Source organism: Mustelus asterias, chromosome 31, assembly GCF_964213995.1.
Source record: "Mustelus asterias chromosome 31, sMusAst1.hap1.1, whole genome shotgun sequence".
NCBI classification, from domain to species: domain Eukaryota; kingdom Metazoa; phylum Chordata; class Chondrichthyes; order Carcharhiniformes; family Triakidae; genus Mustelus; species Mustelus asterias.
In genome coordinates, this window is record NC_135831.1 from 10636850 (window position 1) to 10651813 (window position 14964).

Here is a 14964-nt window from a genome sequence, read left to right on the forward strand (position 1 = left end):
TCAATGGTCATGTCAGGGTGAGCGAAGCACTATACCTTGAGCTGCCGGGCGGTAAGCTGATATGGTGGCAGGGCCTTGGGAACGGCAGGGGCTTTGGCTACTGCCACACCAGTATAGGTGTGCTTGGAAGGCACTGCCACCGGCGACGATGCTGTGGCTCACATGTCCAGCAAGGGGGTGCTACGCCCACCCGAGACTGCCCAGATGCACAGCAGGGCGTATTGGTAGCAATTGTATCCGTTTGGGGGGGGGGGGGTGGGGGGTGGTTGTAGGGAGGAATGGGTGAGGGGACTCTCTGTCCTGGTGTCAGGGCGGGGTCAGAGAGGGAATGATGGAGGGTAGGGAGGGTGGGGCGAGTGGGGGTTGAAGTGCCCTCTCCCCGGAGTCAGAGAGGGAGAGAGAGGGATTGAGGAACAGGAGGGACGATGAGGGACAGAGCACTGAGGAGGGCCGTTGTGCCAGTCAGGAGGAGAACGGGGCGGTTGCCGGTGTCGGGGGCAGCAGCAGTGGGTGGGGGGGGGGTCCTGATGCCTTCAGCCCTCCCGGGACAAAACAGCAAAGTTCCAGGGTGTCTTTACCCCCCACCCCTGTAGATGGAGAAAAAAAAAGTCTTCGAATAGTCTTCCCTCCCCAACTCCGTTGCAAGCACCGACCTCTGACGATGAGGGCACCAGCCCAATCAGTCTGCCCTTCAATATTGGTGTTAAAGTCGCTCTGTCCTCCCTCCTGTAGATGGAAAAAGGAAAACATCTGTCCCTGTCCCTCTCTCCCCCACGCCTCCAGCGGCCGAATGGCAGGGAAGTGACGACTCCTCCTTCCCTCCTTGCGTTCGATTTCCAACAGGTGTTCCCCGTCACCACTGTGAACCCAAGCACTCGAAACTGAATCTCCATGCCGAACAAGGCGCTCCTCCTAGCGGCCACACTTTCAGATTTCACACACTGCTGGCTGGCTGGCCGATGTGTGGAGTGGCCGTACTAAATTATCCCTCAGTGTAACCGAACAGGTGCCGGAGTGTGGCAACGAGGGGAATTTCACAGCATCTTCATTGCAGTGTTAATGTAAGCCTTACTCGTGACACTAATAAATAAGCATTAAACATAAGCCGTAATTTGGTTAGGAAAAGAAACTCGACCAAGTTGAAGAAATGTGCATTTCCTTTACCAAACCCAGGCTAATTTCATTGAATCAGCCCATACTTTAGCAAGTGCAATGAATTTAATTTTATTTCCTGGATATATGAATGGACTTTTGCTTACAAATGTTGTTGCGACTGAGAAGTTAGACTGCTTGAGCTGTTGTTACAGTAAGAAGTATCACAACGCCAGGTTAAAGTGCGACAAGTTTATTTCGTAGCACAAGCTTTCGGAGCGTTGCCCCTTCATCAGTTGAGTGCTCTGAAAGCTCGTGCTACCAAATAAACCTTTTGGACTTCAACCTGGTGTTGTGAAACTTCTTAATGTGCCGGCATCTCCACATCAGAGCTGTCGTTGTCAGATGTATTGTTTTGTGCTCCAGACTGCAAGCCTGTACTATACTCCGGCACTTTGGCAGCAGACCTGAAGAGGGTGTGTAGCAGATGTTCTAGAACTTTAGTCTATAACCTAAAATGCACTCAAAGCAGAAATCTACCTTTCCTGAATTTAGAATTGGAAAGCCAGTAAAGATCCATTCTTATCCTAACTAGCATTGCTGTAGCACCCCCTCCGTTCCACTTGCGACAGTTTCATCTTCTACTGTGCAAATAGGTAAAGTTCGCAATTAGTTATTCAGTCAGAACTTCTGCTCCAGGAAAGCGATTCGACACACCCGCACTTTGACTACCCATTTTTATTATGTCGGTTCTCATCGAGACTTTCGATTGTGTTAAATGTAAAGGCGGCATGGTGGCACTGTGGTTAGCAGTGCTGCCTCACACTGCCAGGGACCCGGGTTCGATTCCCGGCTCGGGTCACTGTCAGTGTGGAATTTCTACTTTCTCCCCGTGTCTGCGTGCGTTTCCTTCGGGTGCTCCGGTTTCCCTCCTACAGTCCGAAAGCTGTACGGGTTAAGTGGATTGACTATGCTAAATTGACCCTAAAGCCAGGGGGATTAGCAGGATAAATGAGGCTTGCGGTAATAGGGCTTGGGTGGGATTGTGGTAGGTACAGACTCGATGGACCAAATGGCCTCCTTCTGTACTGTCGGGATTCAATGTTGGCCGCTTATCCTCTCTGTGTGCCCCGCATTTGCCTTTTGTAGAGTTTTCCCAGTGTGGACGATTCAATTACTAGGTGGTATAAGTTTGAGGTGTGAGGGGCAAGGTTTAAAGGGTATGTGCGAGGCAAGTTTTTACACAGAGGGTGGTTGGTGCCTGGAACGCGATGCCACGGGAGGTCGGGGAAGCAGATATGACAGTGACTTTTAAGGGACAGGGCCAATCCACCTATCCTGCATATCTTTGGACTGTGGGTGGAAATCGGAGCACCCGGAGGAAACCCACGCAGACACGGGGAGAATGTGCAGACTCCACACAAACGGTCACCTGAGACCGGAATTGCACCTGGGTCCCTGGCGTTGTGAGGCAGCAGTGCTAACCACTGGACCACCGTGCCACTGCTAAGGGGGCATTAAAGGTTTATTGCATCGTAATCATAATATCATGGGTGGCATGGCGGCACAGTTGTTCGAACTGCTGTCTCACAGTGCCAGGGGACGGGTTCCATTCGCAGTTTGGGTCACTGTCTGTGCGGAGTCTGCATGTTTAAGGGGCGTCTTGACAAATACATGAATAGGATGAGAATAGAGGGATATGGTCCCCGGAAGGGTAGGGGGTTTTAGGTCAGTCAGACAGAATGATCGGTGCAGGCTTGGAGGGCAGAAGGGCCTGTTCCTGTGCTGTAATTTTCTTTGTTCTTTGTAGATCATGTCAGGAAATCTGCATGCAGGTTAAAGTTAGAACGCCTGAGGCCATCTCATCGAATTAACACGATCATCTTTGTAATGGGATATTTCACGCCATTCTTCAACTCATCTCTGAATTTCCTCTGAGTGATTGCATAGATAAAAGTGTTGGTGCAGCAGCTCAGGAGCTGGAGCATGAAGCCTATCTCAGGCACAAAGTTGGGCAGAGAAACTGAGAAACCCAAATAATCCAATCGTCTCAATATTGAACATACCATGAACACTACCCACAACACCATGAAATTCCCCGATATAACAAAAAGTAAGATCATGGATTTCCTTCTGTTAGCCATCTCTGGGTCGGGTGGACTCTCTCCATTGCTGTGACGCTGGAGTCTCCTGCGGGCCCTGCTGGCCACTAAAATGCTCCTGACCGTCAGTGCATTGAACAGTAGAATCAGAAGAAATGGAATAAACGGTGTTAAAACGTAATGCAGAAATTCAAAGATTGCCCAGGGCAGCGAGCGGCCTACTGCAATCAACACCAGGCAAAACCATGGACTGTTAGAAAGCCAATATCGACTTGTGTACAGAAAATACCAGGAAATGTTCTTCACACAGCTCACCACAGTCACTGTTCCTAGGACAACGAGGGCCGTTTTATCTGTGCAGTACTTAGCTCTAAGTTTCGGAGAACAAATGGCTATAAATCGATCAAATGTGAAGGTGACGGTGAACCAGACGGAACAGTCTGTGGCAGCATAAAGCAGGACGGCGTGGATGTTACATAAGGGGACCATGCGCATAAACCTAAACTGTTCGCGATAGACGATAGGAATTTGCCTCAGTATTAGGTCGAAGATAATAACCAGTAGATCTGTCGCTGCCATGGCCACCAGATAGTGAGTGACACATTTGGATAGACCGCACTTCCCCCGAGACAGGATCGCAATCGTCACCAGGTTAACTGCAATGGGAAATAACAGAATTATTCAACAGATGCGGTGGAATAGAAAACGCTGAATGCATTACCATTGAAACTGCAGAGTAGTTTATAAAATCTGTATATTAATGTTATGACCATAAGACCATAAGAAATAGGAGCAGAATTAGGCCACTCGGCCCATCGAGACTAGTTCGCCATTCAATCATGGCTGATTCTTTTTCTCATCCCCATTCTGCTGCCTTTTCCCCATTACCCCTGATCCCCTTAACAATCAAGAAACTTTCTAACTTAGCATTAAAGCTAGTCAATGACCTGGCCTCCACAGCCCTCTGCAGAAAAGAGTTTCACAGATTCACCACTCTTTGGCTGAAGAAATTCCTCCTCATCTCTGTTTTGAAGGATCGTCCCTTTAGCCTGAGGCTGTGCCCTCTGGTTCTAGCTTTTCCTACTCGTGGAAACATCCTCTTCATGTCCACTCTATCCAGGCCTTACAGTATCCTGTAAGTTTCAACAAGGTCCCCCCTCATCCTTCTAAACTCCTGTGAATACAGGCCCAGAGTCCTCAACTGTTCCTCATACAGCAAGCTTCACATTCCAGGGATCATTCTTGACAACCTCCCCTGTCCCCTTTCCACGGCCAGTACATCCTTCCTTAGATATGGGGTCCAAAACTGCTCACAATACTCCAAATGGGGTCTGACCAGAGCCTTATACAACCTCAGAAGAACATCCCTGCTCTTGTGTTCTAGCCTTCTCGACATGAATGCTAACATTCCATTTGCCTTTCTAACTTCCGACTGAACCTGCACATTAACCTTAAGAGAGTCTTGAACAATGAATCCCAAATCCCTTTGTGTTTCTGATTTCCTGAGAATTTTCCCATTTAGAAAATAGTCTATGCCTCCATTCCTCCTTCCAAAGTGCATAACCTCACAGTTTCCACATTGTATTCCATCGGCCACTTCTTTGCCCGCTCTCCTAATCTGTCCAATTCCTTTTGCAGTCCCCCTGCTTCCTCAATACTACCTATCCCTCTACATATCTTTGTATCATCTGCAAACTTAACAGTGCCTTCAGTTCCTTCCTCCAAATCGTTAATGTATATTGTGAAAAGTTGTGGTTCCAGCACTGACACCTGAGGCACACCACTGGTGAAAAGTGGTGAAAAAGACCCCTTTATCCCCACTCTCTGCCTTCTGCCAGTCAACCAAACCTCTATTCATGCCAGGATCTTACCCTTAATACCATGGGCTCTTAACTTATTTAAAAGTTTCCGAAGCGGCACCTTGTCAAAGGCCTTCTAGAAATCTAAATAATTCACGTCCACTGGTTCTCCTTTGTCTAACTTCCATGTTACCTCCTCAAAGAACTTTAACAGATTTGTCAGCCATGATCTCCCCTTGACAACGACGTGCTGACTCAGTCCTACTTTATAATATTCTCGTCATAAAGATACTGTTTTTGATTTGATTTATTATTGTCACATGTATTGTGATACAGTGAAATGTATTGTTTCTTGTGCACTATAGAGACGAGGCATACCGTTCATAGAGTACAGAGGGGAGAAGGATTGGATTTGATTTATTATTGTCACATGTATTGTGATACAGTGAAAAGGATTGTTTCGTGTGCACTACACAGACAAAGCATACCGTTCATAGAGAAGGAAAGGAGAGAGAGCAGAATGTAGTGTTACAGCCACAGCTATGGTGTCGAGAAAGGTCAGCTTAATGCGAGTCGCCAAATCTGTAAGAGATTGGATTAAAGCATTGTTACTGAGTTTTAAAGAGTTAGAGAAGTGTTTTAAAAGCACAGAGCGAGAGTGAAAAATAGAATTGGAGGGTAAGCTGGAAACAGATCGCAAGAAGTCGCTTCACTCCGGCGCCATCTTGAAACAGATTTCATTTGCAGTATGTGGATGAGAGTTGCATTAAGTGATGAAATCTAAATATCTGACATATGGATGCAGTCTGCAATCAGAGCAATCGGAAACGTATCAGCAAATAATCAAACCAAAACTTCAAGTGAGGTTTCGGTGATGAAGCTGCGAAAAGACATTTGATAAAAGACAATCAGACAGAGTCACAGATAATCAGCGAATCCCTACAGTACAAAAGGAGACCATTTAGCCCATCGAGCCTTCACCAACAACAACTCCGCACAATCCCTATCCCCTTGACGCCATCTATTTACCCTGCAAATCGCCCTGACACCAACGGACAAATTACCACGGCCAATCCACCGAACACACACATGTTTGGAGACTAAGAGGCAATTTAGCATGGCAAATCCATCTAACCTGCACATCTTTGGACACTAAGGGACAATTTAGCACGCCCAATCCACCTAACCCGCACATCTTTGGACACTAAGGGGCAATTTAGCATGGCAAATCCATCTAACTTGCACATCTTTGGGCACTAAGGGACAATATAGCACGGCCAATCCACCTAACCCGCACATCTTTGGACACTAAGGGGCAATTTCGCATGGCCAATCCACCTAACCTGCACATCTTTGGGCACAAAGGGGCAATTTAGCATAGCAAATCCACGTAACCACCACATCTTTGGACACTAAGGGGCAATTTAGCATGGCCATTCCCCCTAGCCAGCACGTCCTCCAGACTGTGAGAGGAATGCAGAGCACCAGGAGAAAACCTACACAGACACGGGGAGAACATGCAGACTCAACGCAGCCATTCACCCGAGGCCAGAAACGAATCCGGTCACTGGCACTGTGAGGCAGTTCCGCTAACCACTGTGCCACCATGCCACCCAGGTTATAACTATATTGTAGGGCTGTTAGCATCATTATAATCCATAGGTTAAATTTGGTAATAGCAGAATGGATATACAAATGTATAAGGGATGAAAAAAAAGTGCTCTCGTTCCAGGCAATTTTTTTGGGGACTGAACAAAGACAAAGAAAAGTAAACCACGGGAACAGACCTTTCGGCCCTCCAAATCTGTGGCATTCATCATGCCTGAACTAAGCTGAAAAAAAACCTTCTGCCCTTACTCGGTCCATATCCCTCTATTCCCTCCCTATTCATGTAGCCATTCAGATGCCGCTTAAATGTTGCTAATGTGTCTGTTTCTGCTACCTCCTCTGGCAGCGCGTTCCAGGCACCCACAACTCTCTGCGTGAAGAACCTCCCTCGCGCATCTCCCTTGAGCTTTCCCCCTCTCACCTTGAGCATGTGCCCCTTTGTAATTGACACTTCCAGCCTGGGGGAAAAAGCCCCTGCCTATCCACCCTCTCTATGCCTCTCATCATTTTGTAGACCTCTATCAGGTCTCCACTCAGCGTCCGTCCTTCCAGTGAAAACAATCCAAGCTTATTCAACCTCTTCTCATAGCCAACGCCCTCGAGACCAGGCAACATCCTGGTGAACCTGCTCTCTCCAAAGCGTCAGTGCAATGATTACAGTGAGGCATTTCCCAGTATTGGACTCAGGATCACTGTTCCTTTTTGAAACATGAATGAGTTGGATTTCGGGGGTGCTTTGCACAATTCCGAAATTTGCAGATGTCAGGAACAATAGAAGTGCAGTAAAGAGCAGACAATGATTCCCTTGCGAGTGGACATTGGAAGGAAGGTGGATTGGGAAGACATATAGCCGATACGGTTCCGCAGAGGAATTTGTGAAGAATAGATTACGACATTTTAGATAGTAAAAAGGAGGAAGAAAGGGAAAGAATTTAACTGGTGCAATTTGAAATGGAGCACAAAGACAAAGAGACTAGAGTCGTACCTGTTTACAACTTTGAAATGGGCAGCAGGATATCAAAATAGTGGGAAAACAAACAAATGAGTTCCTCAGCTTTTTAAATATCAATAAAAGATATGTTATATCTTGACATTCAACGGTGTTGAATATCAATCACTGAATCCCCCACTTTCAACATCCTTGGGTTCACCATTGGCCAGAAACTCAACTGGACTCACCACATAAACACTGTGGCTACAAGAGCAGGTCAGAACCTAGGAATACTGCAGTGAGTAACTCACCTTCTGGCTCCCCCCAAAGCCTGTCCACAAGGCACAAGTAAGGAGTGTGATGGAATACTCCCCACTTGCCTGGATGAGTGAACCTCGAACAACATTCAAGAAGCCCGACACCATCCAGCATAAAGCAACCCCGCTTGGTCGCCACCCCATCCACAAACATTCACCCCCTCCACCAGCGAAGCACAGTAGCAGCACTGTGTACCATCTACAAGATGCACTGCAGCAATTCACCAAAGATCCTTAGACAGCACCTTCCAGATCAACGAGCGCTTCCATCTAAGAGGACAAGAGCAGCAGATACATGCGAACATCACCACCTGCAAGTTCCCCTCCACTCAGCGCCCTGACTTGGAAATATATTGGCCGTTCCTTCACAGTCGCTGGGTCAAAATCCTGGAATTCCCTCTTGAACGGCATGGTGGGTTAACCCACAGCCTGTGGACTGCAGCGATTCAAGAAGGCAGCTCACCACCACATTCTCAAGGGAAACTAGGGATGGGCAATAAATGCTGGCCAGCCAGCGACACCCATGTCCCGTTGCATGATTGATCTAAGAGCAGGTCACATGCTTTGATGGTAATGCCATTTGGGTATTTCATGGGTTTGTACTCTTAGTCCCAGTTTGTACTCTGTGCCATGCAGAGATAATCTCTCTCAATAAACCTGCTGTGTGTTAGTTTCAATCTACGCGTGCAAACATCATTTTCTTTTTTGTTTAAAACCCCAAGCCCCTAACACAGTTAGGACTTCAGAGAAGCCAGGGTGGCACGGAGACACAATGGTTAGCACTGCTGCCTCACAGTGCCAGGGAATCCTGTTCGATTCCCGGCTTGGGTCACTGTCTATATGGAGTCTGCATGTTCTCCCCTTATCTGCGTGGGTTTCCTCCGATTTCCTCCCGCAGTCTGAAAGACGCGCTGGTTAGGAGCATTGGCCGTGCCAAGTTCTCCCTCAGTGTTACCCGAACAGGCGCCAGAGTGTGGCGACTAGGAGATTTTCACAGCAACTTCACTGCAGTGATAATGTAAGACTACTTGTGACACTCAGAAATAAACTTCAACTTAAACATTAGAGAGCGCATAAAACATTAAACTGCACTGAATTTCATTAAGTTTATTTATTAGTGTCACATGCCGACTTACATGAACACGGCAATGAAGTTACTGCGAAAATCCCCGAGTCACCACACTGTTCGGTGAATCATTATTTATATTTTACCATTCAGATAATCGAGTAGGGGTTAGAGTGTGCAAATCTGAGCACCAGAACTTAGAAAAAATGTGAATGGTTTGGAGAGCCTTCATATAATGATTTGTTTTTATTCAATTCGTGGGACATGGACATCATGAGCTGGGCCAGCATTTATTGCCCATCCCTAGTTGCCCCTTGGAGGGCAGTTGAGAGTCAGCCACATTGCTGTGGCTCTGGAGTCACATGTAGGCCAGACCGGGTAAGGACAGCAGATTTCCTTCCCTGAAGGAACCAGATGGGTTTTTCCGACAATCGACAATGATTTCATGGTTATCAGTCGATTCATAATTCCACCACGCTTTAGAAAGGGGGGAATGGTCTTGGAGGGAGTGCAGCCTGGGTTTACAGAACTCATGAGACTTCAGCGGTTGTTATCATGAGGAATGATACAAAATAGACCTGTTTTTCTCTGGACTATAGAAAGTTAAGGAGTGATCTGATCAAAGTCTTCAAGATACTAACAGGAAAAGATCAGGCAGATAAAGATGAACTATTTCCACTGGTTGGAGGTTCTAGAACGTGGAGACAATAATCAAAACATTCTGACCAGACCTTTCAGGAGAGACGTTAGGAAGCACTTCGAGATATTCGTTTCAGTTTTAAGGTAAAGTTGATGTATTAATGTCACAAGTAGGCTTACATTCACACTGCAATGAAGTTACTGTGAAAATCCACCAGTTTTCACACTCCTGTTTGGGTAATACTGAGGGAGAATTTAGAATGGACAATGCCCCGAACCAGCACGTCTTTCACACTGGACCAGGAAGCCAGAGCACCCGGAGGAAACTCATGCAGACACAAGGAAAGCGTACAAACCCCCACAGACAGTCACCCAAGCCGGGAATCGAACCCGGGACCCTTGGTATTGTGAGGCAGCAGTGCTAACCACTGTGCCACCGCGCCACCCAAAATGGGGGTAGATATATAATATACAATACAATGCATCGCCTTTCTCGTGAGCTTGTTCTGTTGTTGTGTTCATGTGGATACTTTCTTAGAATCGTACAGGGCAGAAGGGGGTCATTTGGCCCATTGAGTCTGCACCGACTTCAAACCCACCCACGCCATATCCCCATAACCCCATGCATTTACCCGAGCTAGTCCCCCTGATGCTAAGGGGCACTTTAGCATGGCCAATCCACCTAAACCGCACATCTTTGGGGTGTGGGAGGAAACCGGAGAACCCAGAGGAAACCCATGCGGACACGTGGGAGAACGTACAAACTCCTCACAGACAGTGACCCTAGCCAGGAATCGAACCCAGGTCCCAGGCGGTATGAGGCAGCAGTGCTAACCAATGCGCCACTGTGCTGCCCCTACAATTCATAGAATCATAGAAACCCTACAGTGCAGAAGGAGGCCATTCGGCCCATCGGGTCTGCACCGACCACAATCCCACCCAGGCCCCTACCCCCACATATTTACCAGCTAATCCCTCTAACCTACACATCTCAGGACTCTAAGGGGCAATTTTTAACCTGGCCAATCAACCTAACCCGCACATCTTTGGACTGTGGGAGGAAACCGGAGCACCCGGAGGAAACCCACGCAGACACGAGGAGAATGTGCAAACTCCACACAGACAGTGACCCAAGCCGGGAATCGAACCCGGGACCCTGGAGCTGTGAAGCAGCAGTGCTAACCACTGTGCTACCGTGCCGCCCCTATTAACTATATAAAATCGAGTATTAAGTAGGGGACAAAACATTTTCTCATCTGACACTGGGGCTAAGCTTTTGCAAATTGATGGGTGCTATAGTTTGAAGGAGTTAATATAGATCGCAAGATTGATCCAAATTGAAGGGAAATAGAATGAATGATTGAGTTGAAACCAATAAATGCAATTTCACATCAAAATGTATAACGTTCGCAACAATCCGTGACTTACCGGGAACTCCGACTGCAGCGAGCACAGGGTAGTAAATCTCCTGTGAATCTTGAAGCGCCCGTAGAATCTGGAGTTTGACCAGGAATCCAAGACCCATTGTTTCCCCTTGGACGAGAATCAACGATTGACTATTGATTCTGACTGTACATCTCTGAACAACGCAATGAAAGAATGCCTCTTACTTATAGGACAAGCTCAGCTTCTTGATATCTTGTCCCTTGCTGACTGGCCTTACTTACAGTCGATGAACAAACAGGTGGAAAAAAAACAACTTTCATTCCAAGAACAATCGAAATCCCAAAGTAGAGAATGTGATGAGTCCAAGTCCACGGGGATGAGAAGGTTTTCCCAAAGCTGCCTTCTACAAAACACAAAATCAGGAGACATTTGGTTGCTCAAGTGCGTCAAATAAACACTAAAAGGTGAATTTTGCTTATCTACAAACTGTTAATTTTTATAAACGCAAAACACTGCGGATGCCGGAATCTGAGACAAAAACAGAAAAATGTTGGAAAATCTCAGCTGGTCTGACAGCGTCCGTGCAGACAGAACAGAGCCAACGTTTCGAACCTGGATGACCTTTCTTCAGAGCTCAATATCAATTGCACTACGATCATCGCACTATCTATACATGCCATGACTGTAAACATGTCTAGAAAATCTATTCCGCTCTGCTATCAGCCATGGATGGAATGGCGGAGCAGACTCGATGGGCTGAGTGGCCCAATTCTTCTCCTATGTCTTATGGTCTTATGGTCTACTATTATAGGAAGATAGGAATTAGGAGCAGAAGTCGGCAAATTCAGCCCTTCAAGCCTGATCCACCATTCAAAAAAGAGCAAAGAGTATTACAGCACAGGAACAGGCCCTTCTGCCCTCCAAGCGTGTGCCAATCATGATTCCCTAACCAAACTAAAACCGTATGCACTTACAGATTCTGTATCCTTCCATTCCCATCCTATTCATGTATTTGGCTGGTTGCCCTTAAATGCCACCATCGTAACTGGTCCCACGACCTCCCCGACGCAGCATGTTCCAGACATTCACCACCCTCTGTGTAAACAAAACTTGCCTTGCACATCTCCTCTAAACGTTTCCCCACGCACATTAAGCCTATCTCCCCGAGTACATGACTTGTCTACTCTTGGGAAGAGCATCTGACTATCCATTCTGTCCATGCCACTCATAATCCTGTAAACCTCTATCAGGTCGCCCCACAACCTCCGTCGCTCCAGTGAGAACAAACCAAGGTTTATCCAACCTCTCCTCAATCAGATCATGGCTGACCTCTCCCTGGTCTCAAATCCACCTCCCCACCTGTTCCCATAGCCCCTTATCCCTTTTTATTAGTAAGATACCTATCTCCTTGTTGAAACCATTCAACCATTCAGACTCCACCGCGCTATAGAGCAGCGAGTTCCACAAATTCACCACCCTCTGCGAGAAGTAGATCCTCCTCACCTCAGTTTTAAATCTATCGCCTCTCAACCTATCCCTGTGACCTCTTGTTCTAGATTACCCCACGCGGGGGAAATATTTGGTCTTCGTTTACCCTATCAATCCCTCTAAAATTTTATATACTAAGATCAGATCCCTTCTCATTCTTCTAAACTCCAGCGAGTACAAGCCTAAACTGTTAAATTTCTCCTCATACATCAACCCTTTCATCCCCGGAATCAATCTGGTGATCCTCCTCTGAACTGTCTCCAATGTCACCACACCCTTCCCCAAATAAGGAGGCCAAAACTGGAAACAATACTCCAGATGTGCTCTCACCAACACCCTGTACAAGTTATTTGATTTGATATATTATTGTCAAATGTATTAGGAAACAGTGAAAAGTATTGTTCCTTGCGCACTATACAGACAAGGCATACACTTCATACACAGGAGAGAAGGATTTCATTTGATTTATTATTGTCACATGTATTAGGATACAGTGAAAAGTATTGTTTCTTGCGCACTACACAGCCAAAGCATACTGTTCGTAGAGTACAGAGGGGAGAAGGGTTTGATTTGCTTTTTTATTGTCGCATATATTGGGGTACAGTGGAAAATATGTTTTCTTGCACGCTATGCAGACAAAGCATACCATTCATAGAGAAGGAAAGGAGAGAGTGCAGAATGTAGTGTTAGAATGCGGATGTGGTTGAGGAACAGCCTGTTCCCTTTCTTTGAAGGGTCAGTCACGAGGGGACATAGGTTCAAGGTGAGGGGTGTGAGGTTTAGGTGGGATGTGAGGAAAAACTATTTTTACCCAGAGGGTGGTGACGGTCTGGAATGCGTTGCCTGGGAGGTTGGAAGAGGCGGGTTGCCTCACATCCTTTAAAAAGTATCTGAGTGAGCACTTGGCGCATCATAACATTCAGGGCAATGGCCAAGTGCTGGTATTACTTATTAGTCACAAGTAAGGCTTACATTTACACTGCAATGAAGTTCCTCTGAAAATCCCCCCGTCAACACACTCCGGCACCTGTTCGGGTAACACTGAGGAACAATTCAGCATAGCCAATGCACCTGAGCTACACATCTTTGGACACTAAGGGACAATTTAGCATGGCCAATCCACCTAACCTGCATATCTTTGGACACTGAGGGAGCATTTAGCATGGCCAATGCACCCTAACCAGCACGTCTTTCAGACTGTGGGAGGAAATCAGAGCAACCGGAGGAAACCCACGCAGACACGAGTAGAACTCCACACATACAGTGACCCAAGTCGGGAACCTGAAACTGTGAGGCAGCAGTGCTAACCAGCTGTGCCACCGTGACGCGGATGGGATTAGGTAGGAGTTGAGGCCTTTGTCATTTGTCAGCGTGGACTCAAAGGGATGAAAGGCCTCTTCTGCTTTGTATGGTTCTATGATTCTATGGTTCCTCAACATATTAATCCATAAAGCATTTTTCCCACACTCGAAGAATTCCTTCTCTCCAGTAGTGTGACTCATTTGATTTTAGCCAATCGGTATGCAGATTGAAGTCACACCTAATCACAGGTGAATCTTTATCATCCCTTGTGGCTCTCGATATGCGCCCAAATGAGCTGCTGTTATTTATTCAACAAAACTCAGTTTGGTTATTTTACAGCAAAGCAGCCAGCATAATGAAGGACCCCATCGACCCCGACACATTAGAAACATCGGACCTCCGAACGAGTCCCATATGCCAGCCCTTTGCCCATAGCGCTGAATGTTATGATGTGCCAAGTGCTCATCCAGATACTTTTTTAAGGATCTGAGGCAACCCACCTCCCCCACCGTCCCAGGCAGCGCAGTCCAGACCCTCACCACTCTCTGGATAAAAAAAGTTTATCCTCACATTCCCCCCTAAACCTCCTGCCCCTCAATTTGAACCTATGTCCCCTCGTGACTGACCCTTCAACGAAGGGGAACAGCTGCTCCCTATCCAACCTGTCCATGTCTCTCATAATCTTGTACACCTCAATCACGTTGCCCCTCAGTCTTCTCTACTTCAACGAAAACAACCCAAGCCTTTCCAACCACTCTTCATAACTTTAATGTTTCTCCCCAGGCATCATCCTGGTGAATCTCCTCTGCGTCCCCTCCAGTGCGTTCATGTCCTTCCTATAATGTGGCGACCCGTGCTGCACATAGTACTCCAACGGTGGCCTCAAGAAAGTTCCATACAACTCCAATATGACTTCCCTGCTGTTGTAATCAGTGCCTTGATTGATAAAGACAAGTGTCCCATATGTCTTTTTCACCACACTATTAACATGCCCCTCCGCTTTCAAAGATCTGTGGACAAAGACACCAAGGTCCCATTGTTCTACAGAACTTCCTGGTGTCCTATCATTCATTGAATACTTCCTTGGTAGTAAATGCGAGCATCACATTGGCAAGCACTGCTGCCTCAAAGTACCAAGGATCTGGAATCAATTCTGGTCTGGGTCACTGTGTGTGTGGAGTCTGTACGTTCTCCCCGTATCTGCGTGAGTTTCCTTCGGGTGCGCCGGTTTCCT

The 14964-nt window shown here is 46.9% G+C and overlaps 1 protein-coding gene across 1 annotated transcript; it reads right to left on the reverse strand.

Annotated features, from left to right (window-relative positions):
- Nucleotides 1-2954: 2954 nt before the first annotated feature.
- LOC144481660 (putative G-protein coupled receptor 139) lies at nt 2955-11079 on the reverse strand. The gene is made up of 2 exons (XM_078200790.1): nt 10983-11079; nt 2955-3850 (listed from the first exon to the last, which is right to left on the reverse strand). The coding sequence occupies exons 1-2, from the start codon at nt 11077-11079 to the stop codon at nt 2955-2957; spliced, it is 993 nt and encodes a 330-aa protein (XP_078056916.1).
- Between the last annotated feature and the right edge of the window lie 3885 nt (nt 11080-14964).

Excerpts from the sequence above, each read along its gene's own strand:
- LOC144481660 (XM_078200790.1), bottom strand. The coding sequence starts at position 11,079 with ATGGGTCTTGGATTCCTGGTCAAACTCCAGATTCTACGGGCGCTTCAA. Across the intron at positions 3,851-10,982 it reads CGCTGCAGTCGGAGTTCCCG|TTAACCTGGTGACGATTGCG; the intron begins GTAAGTCACGGA and ends TTCCCATTGCAG.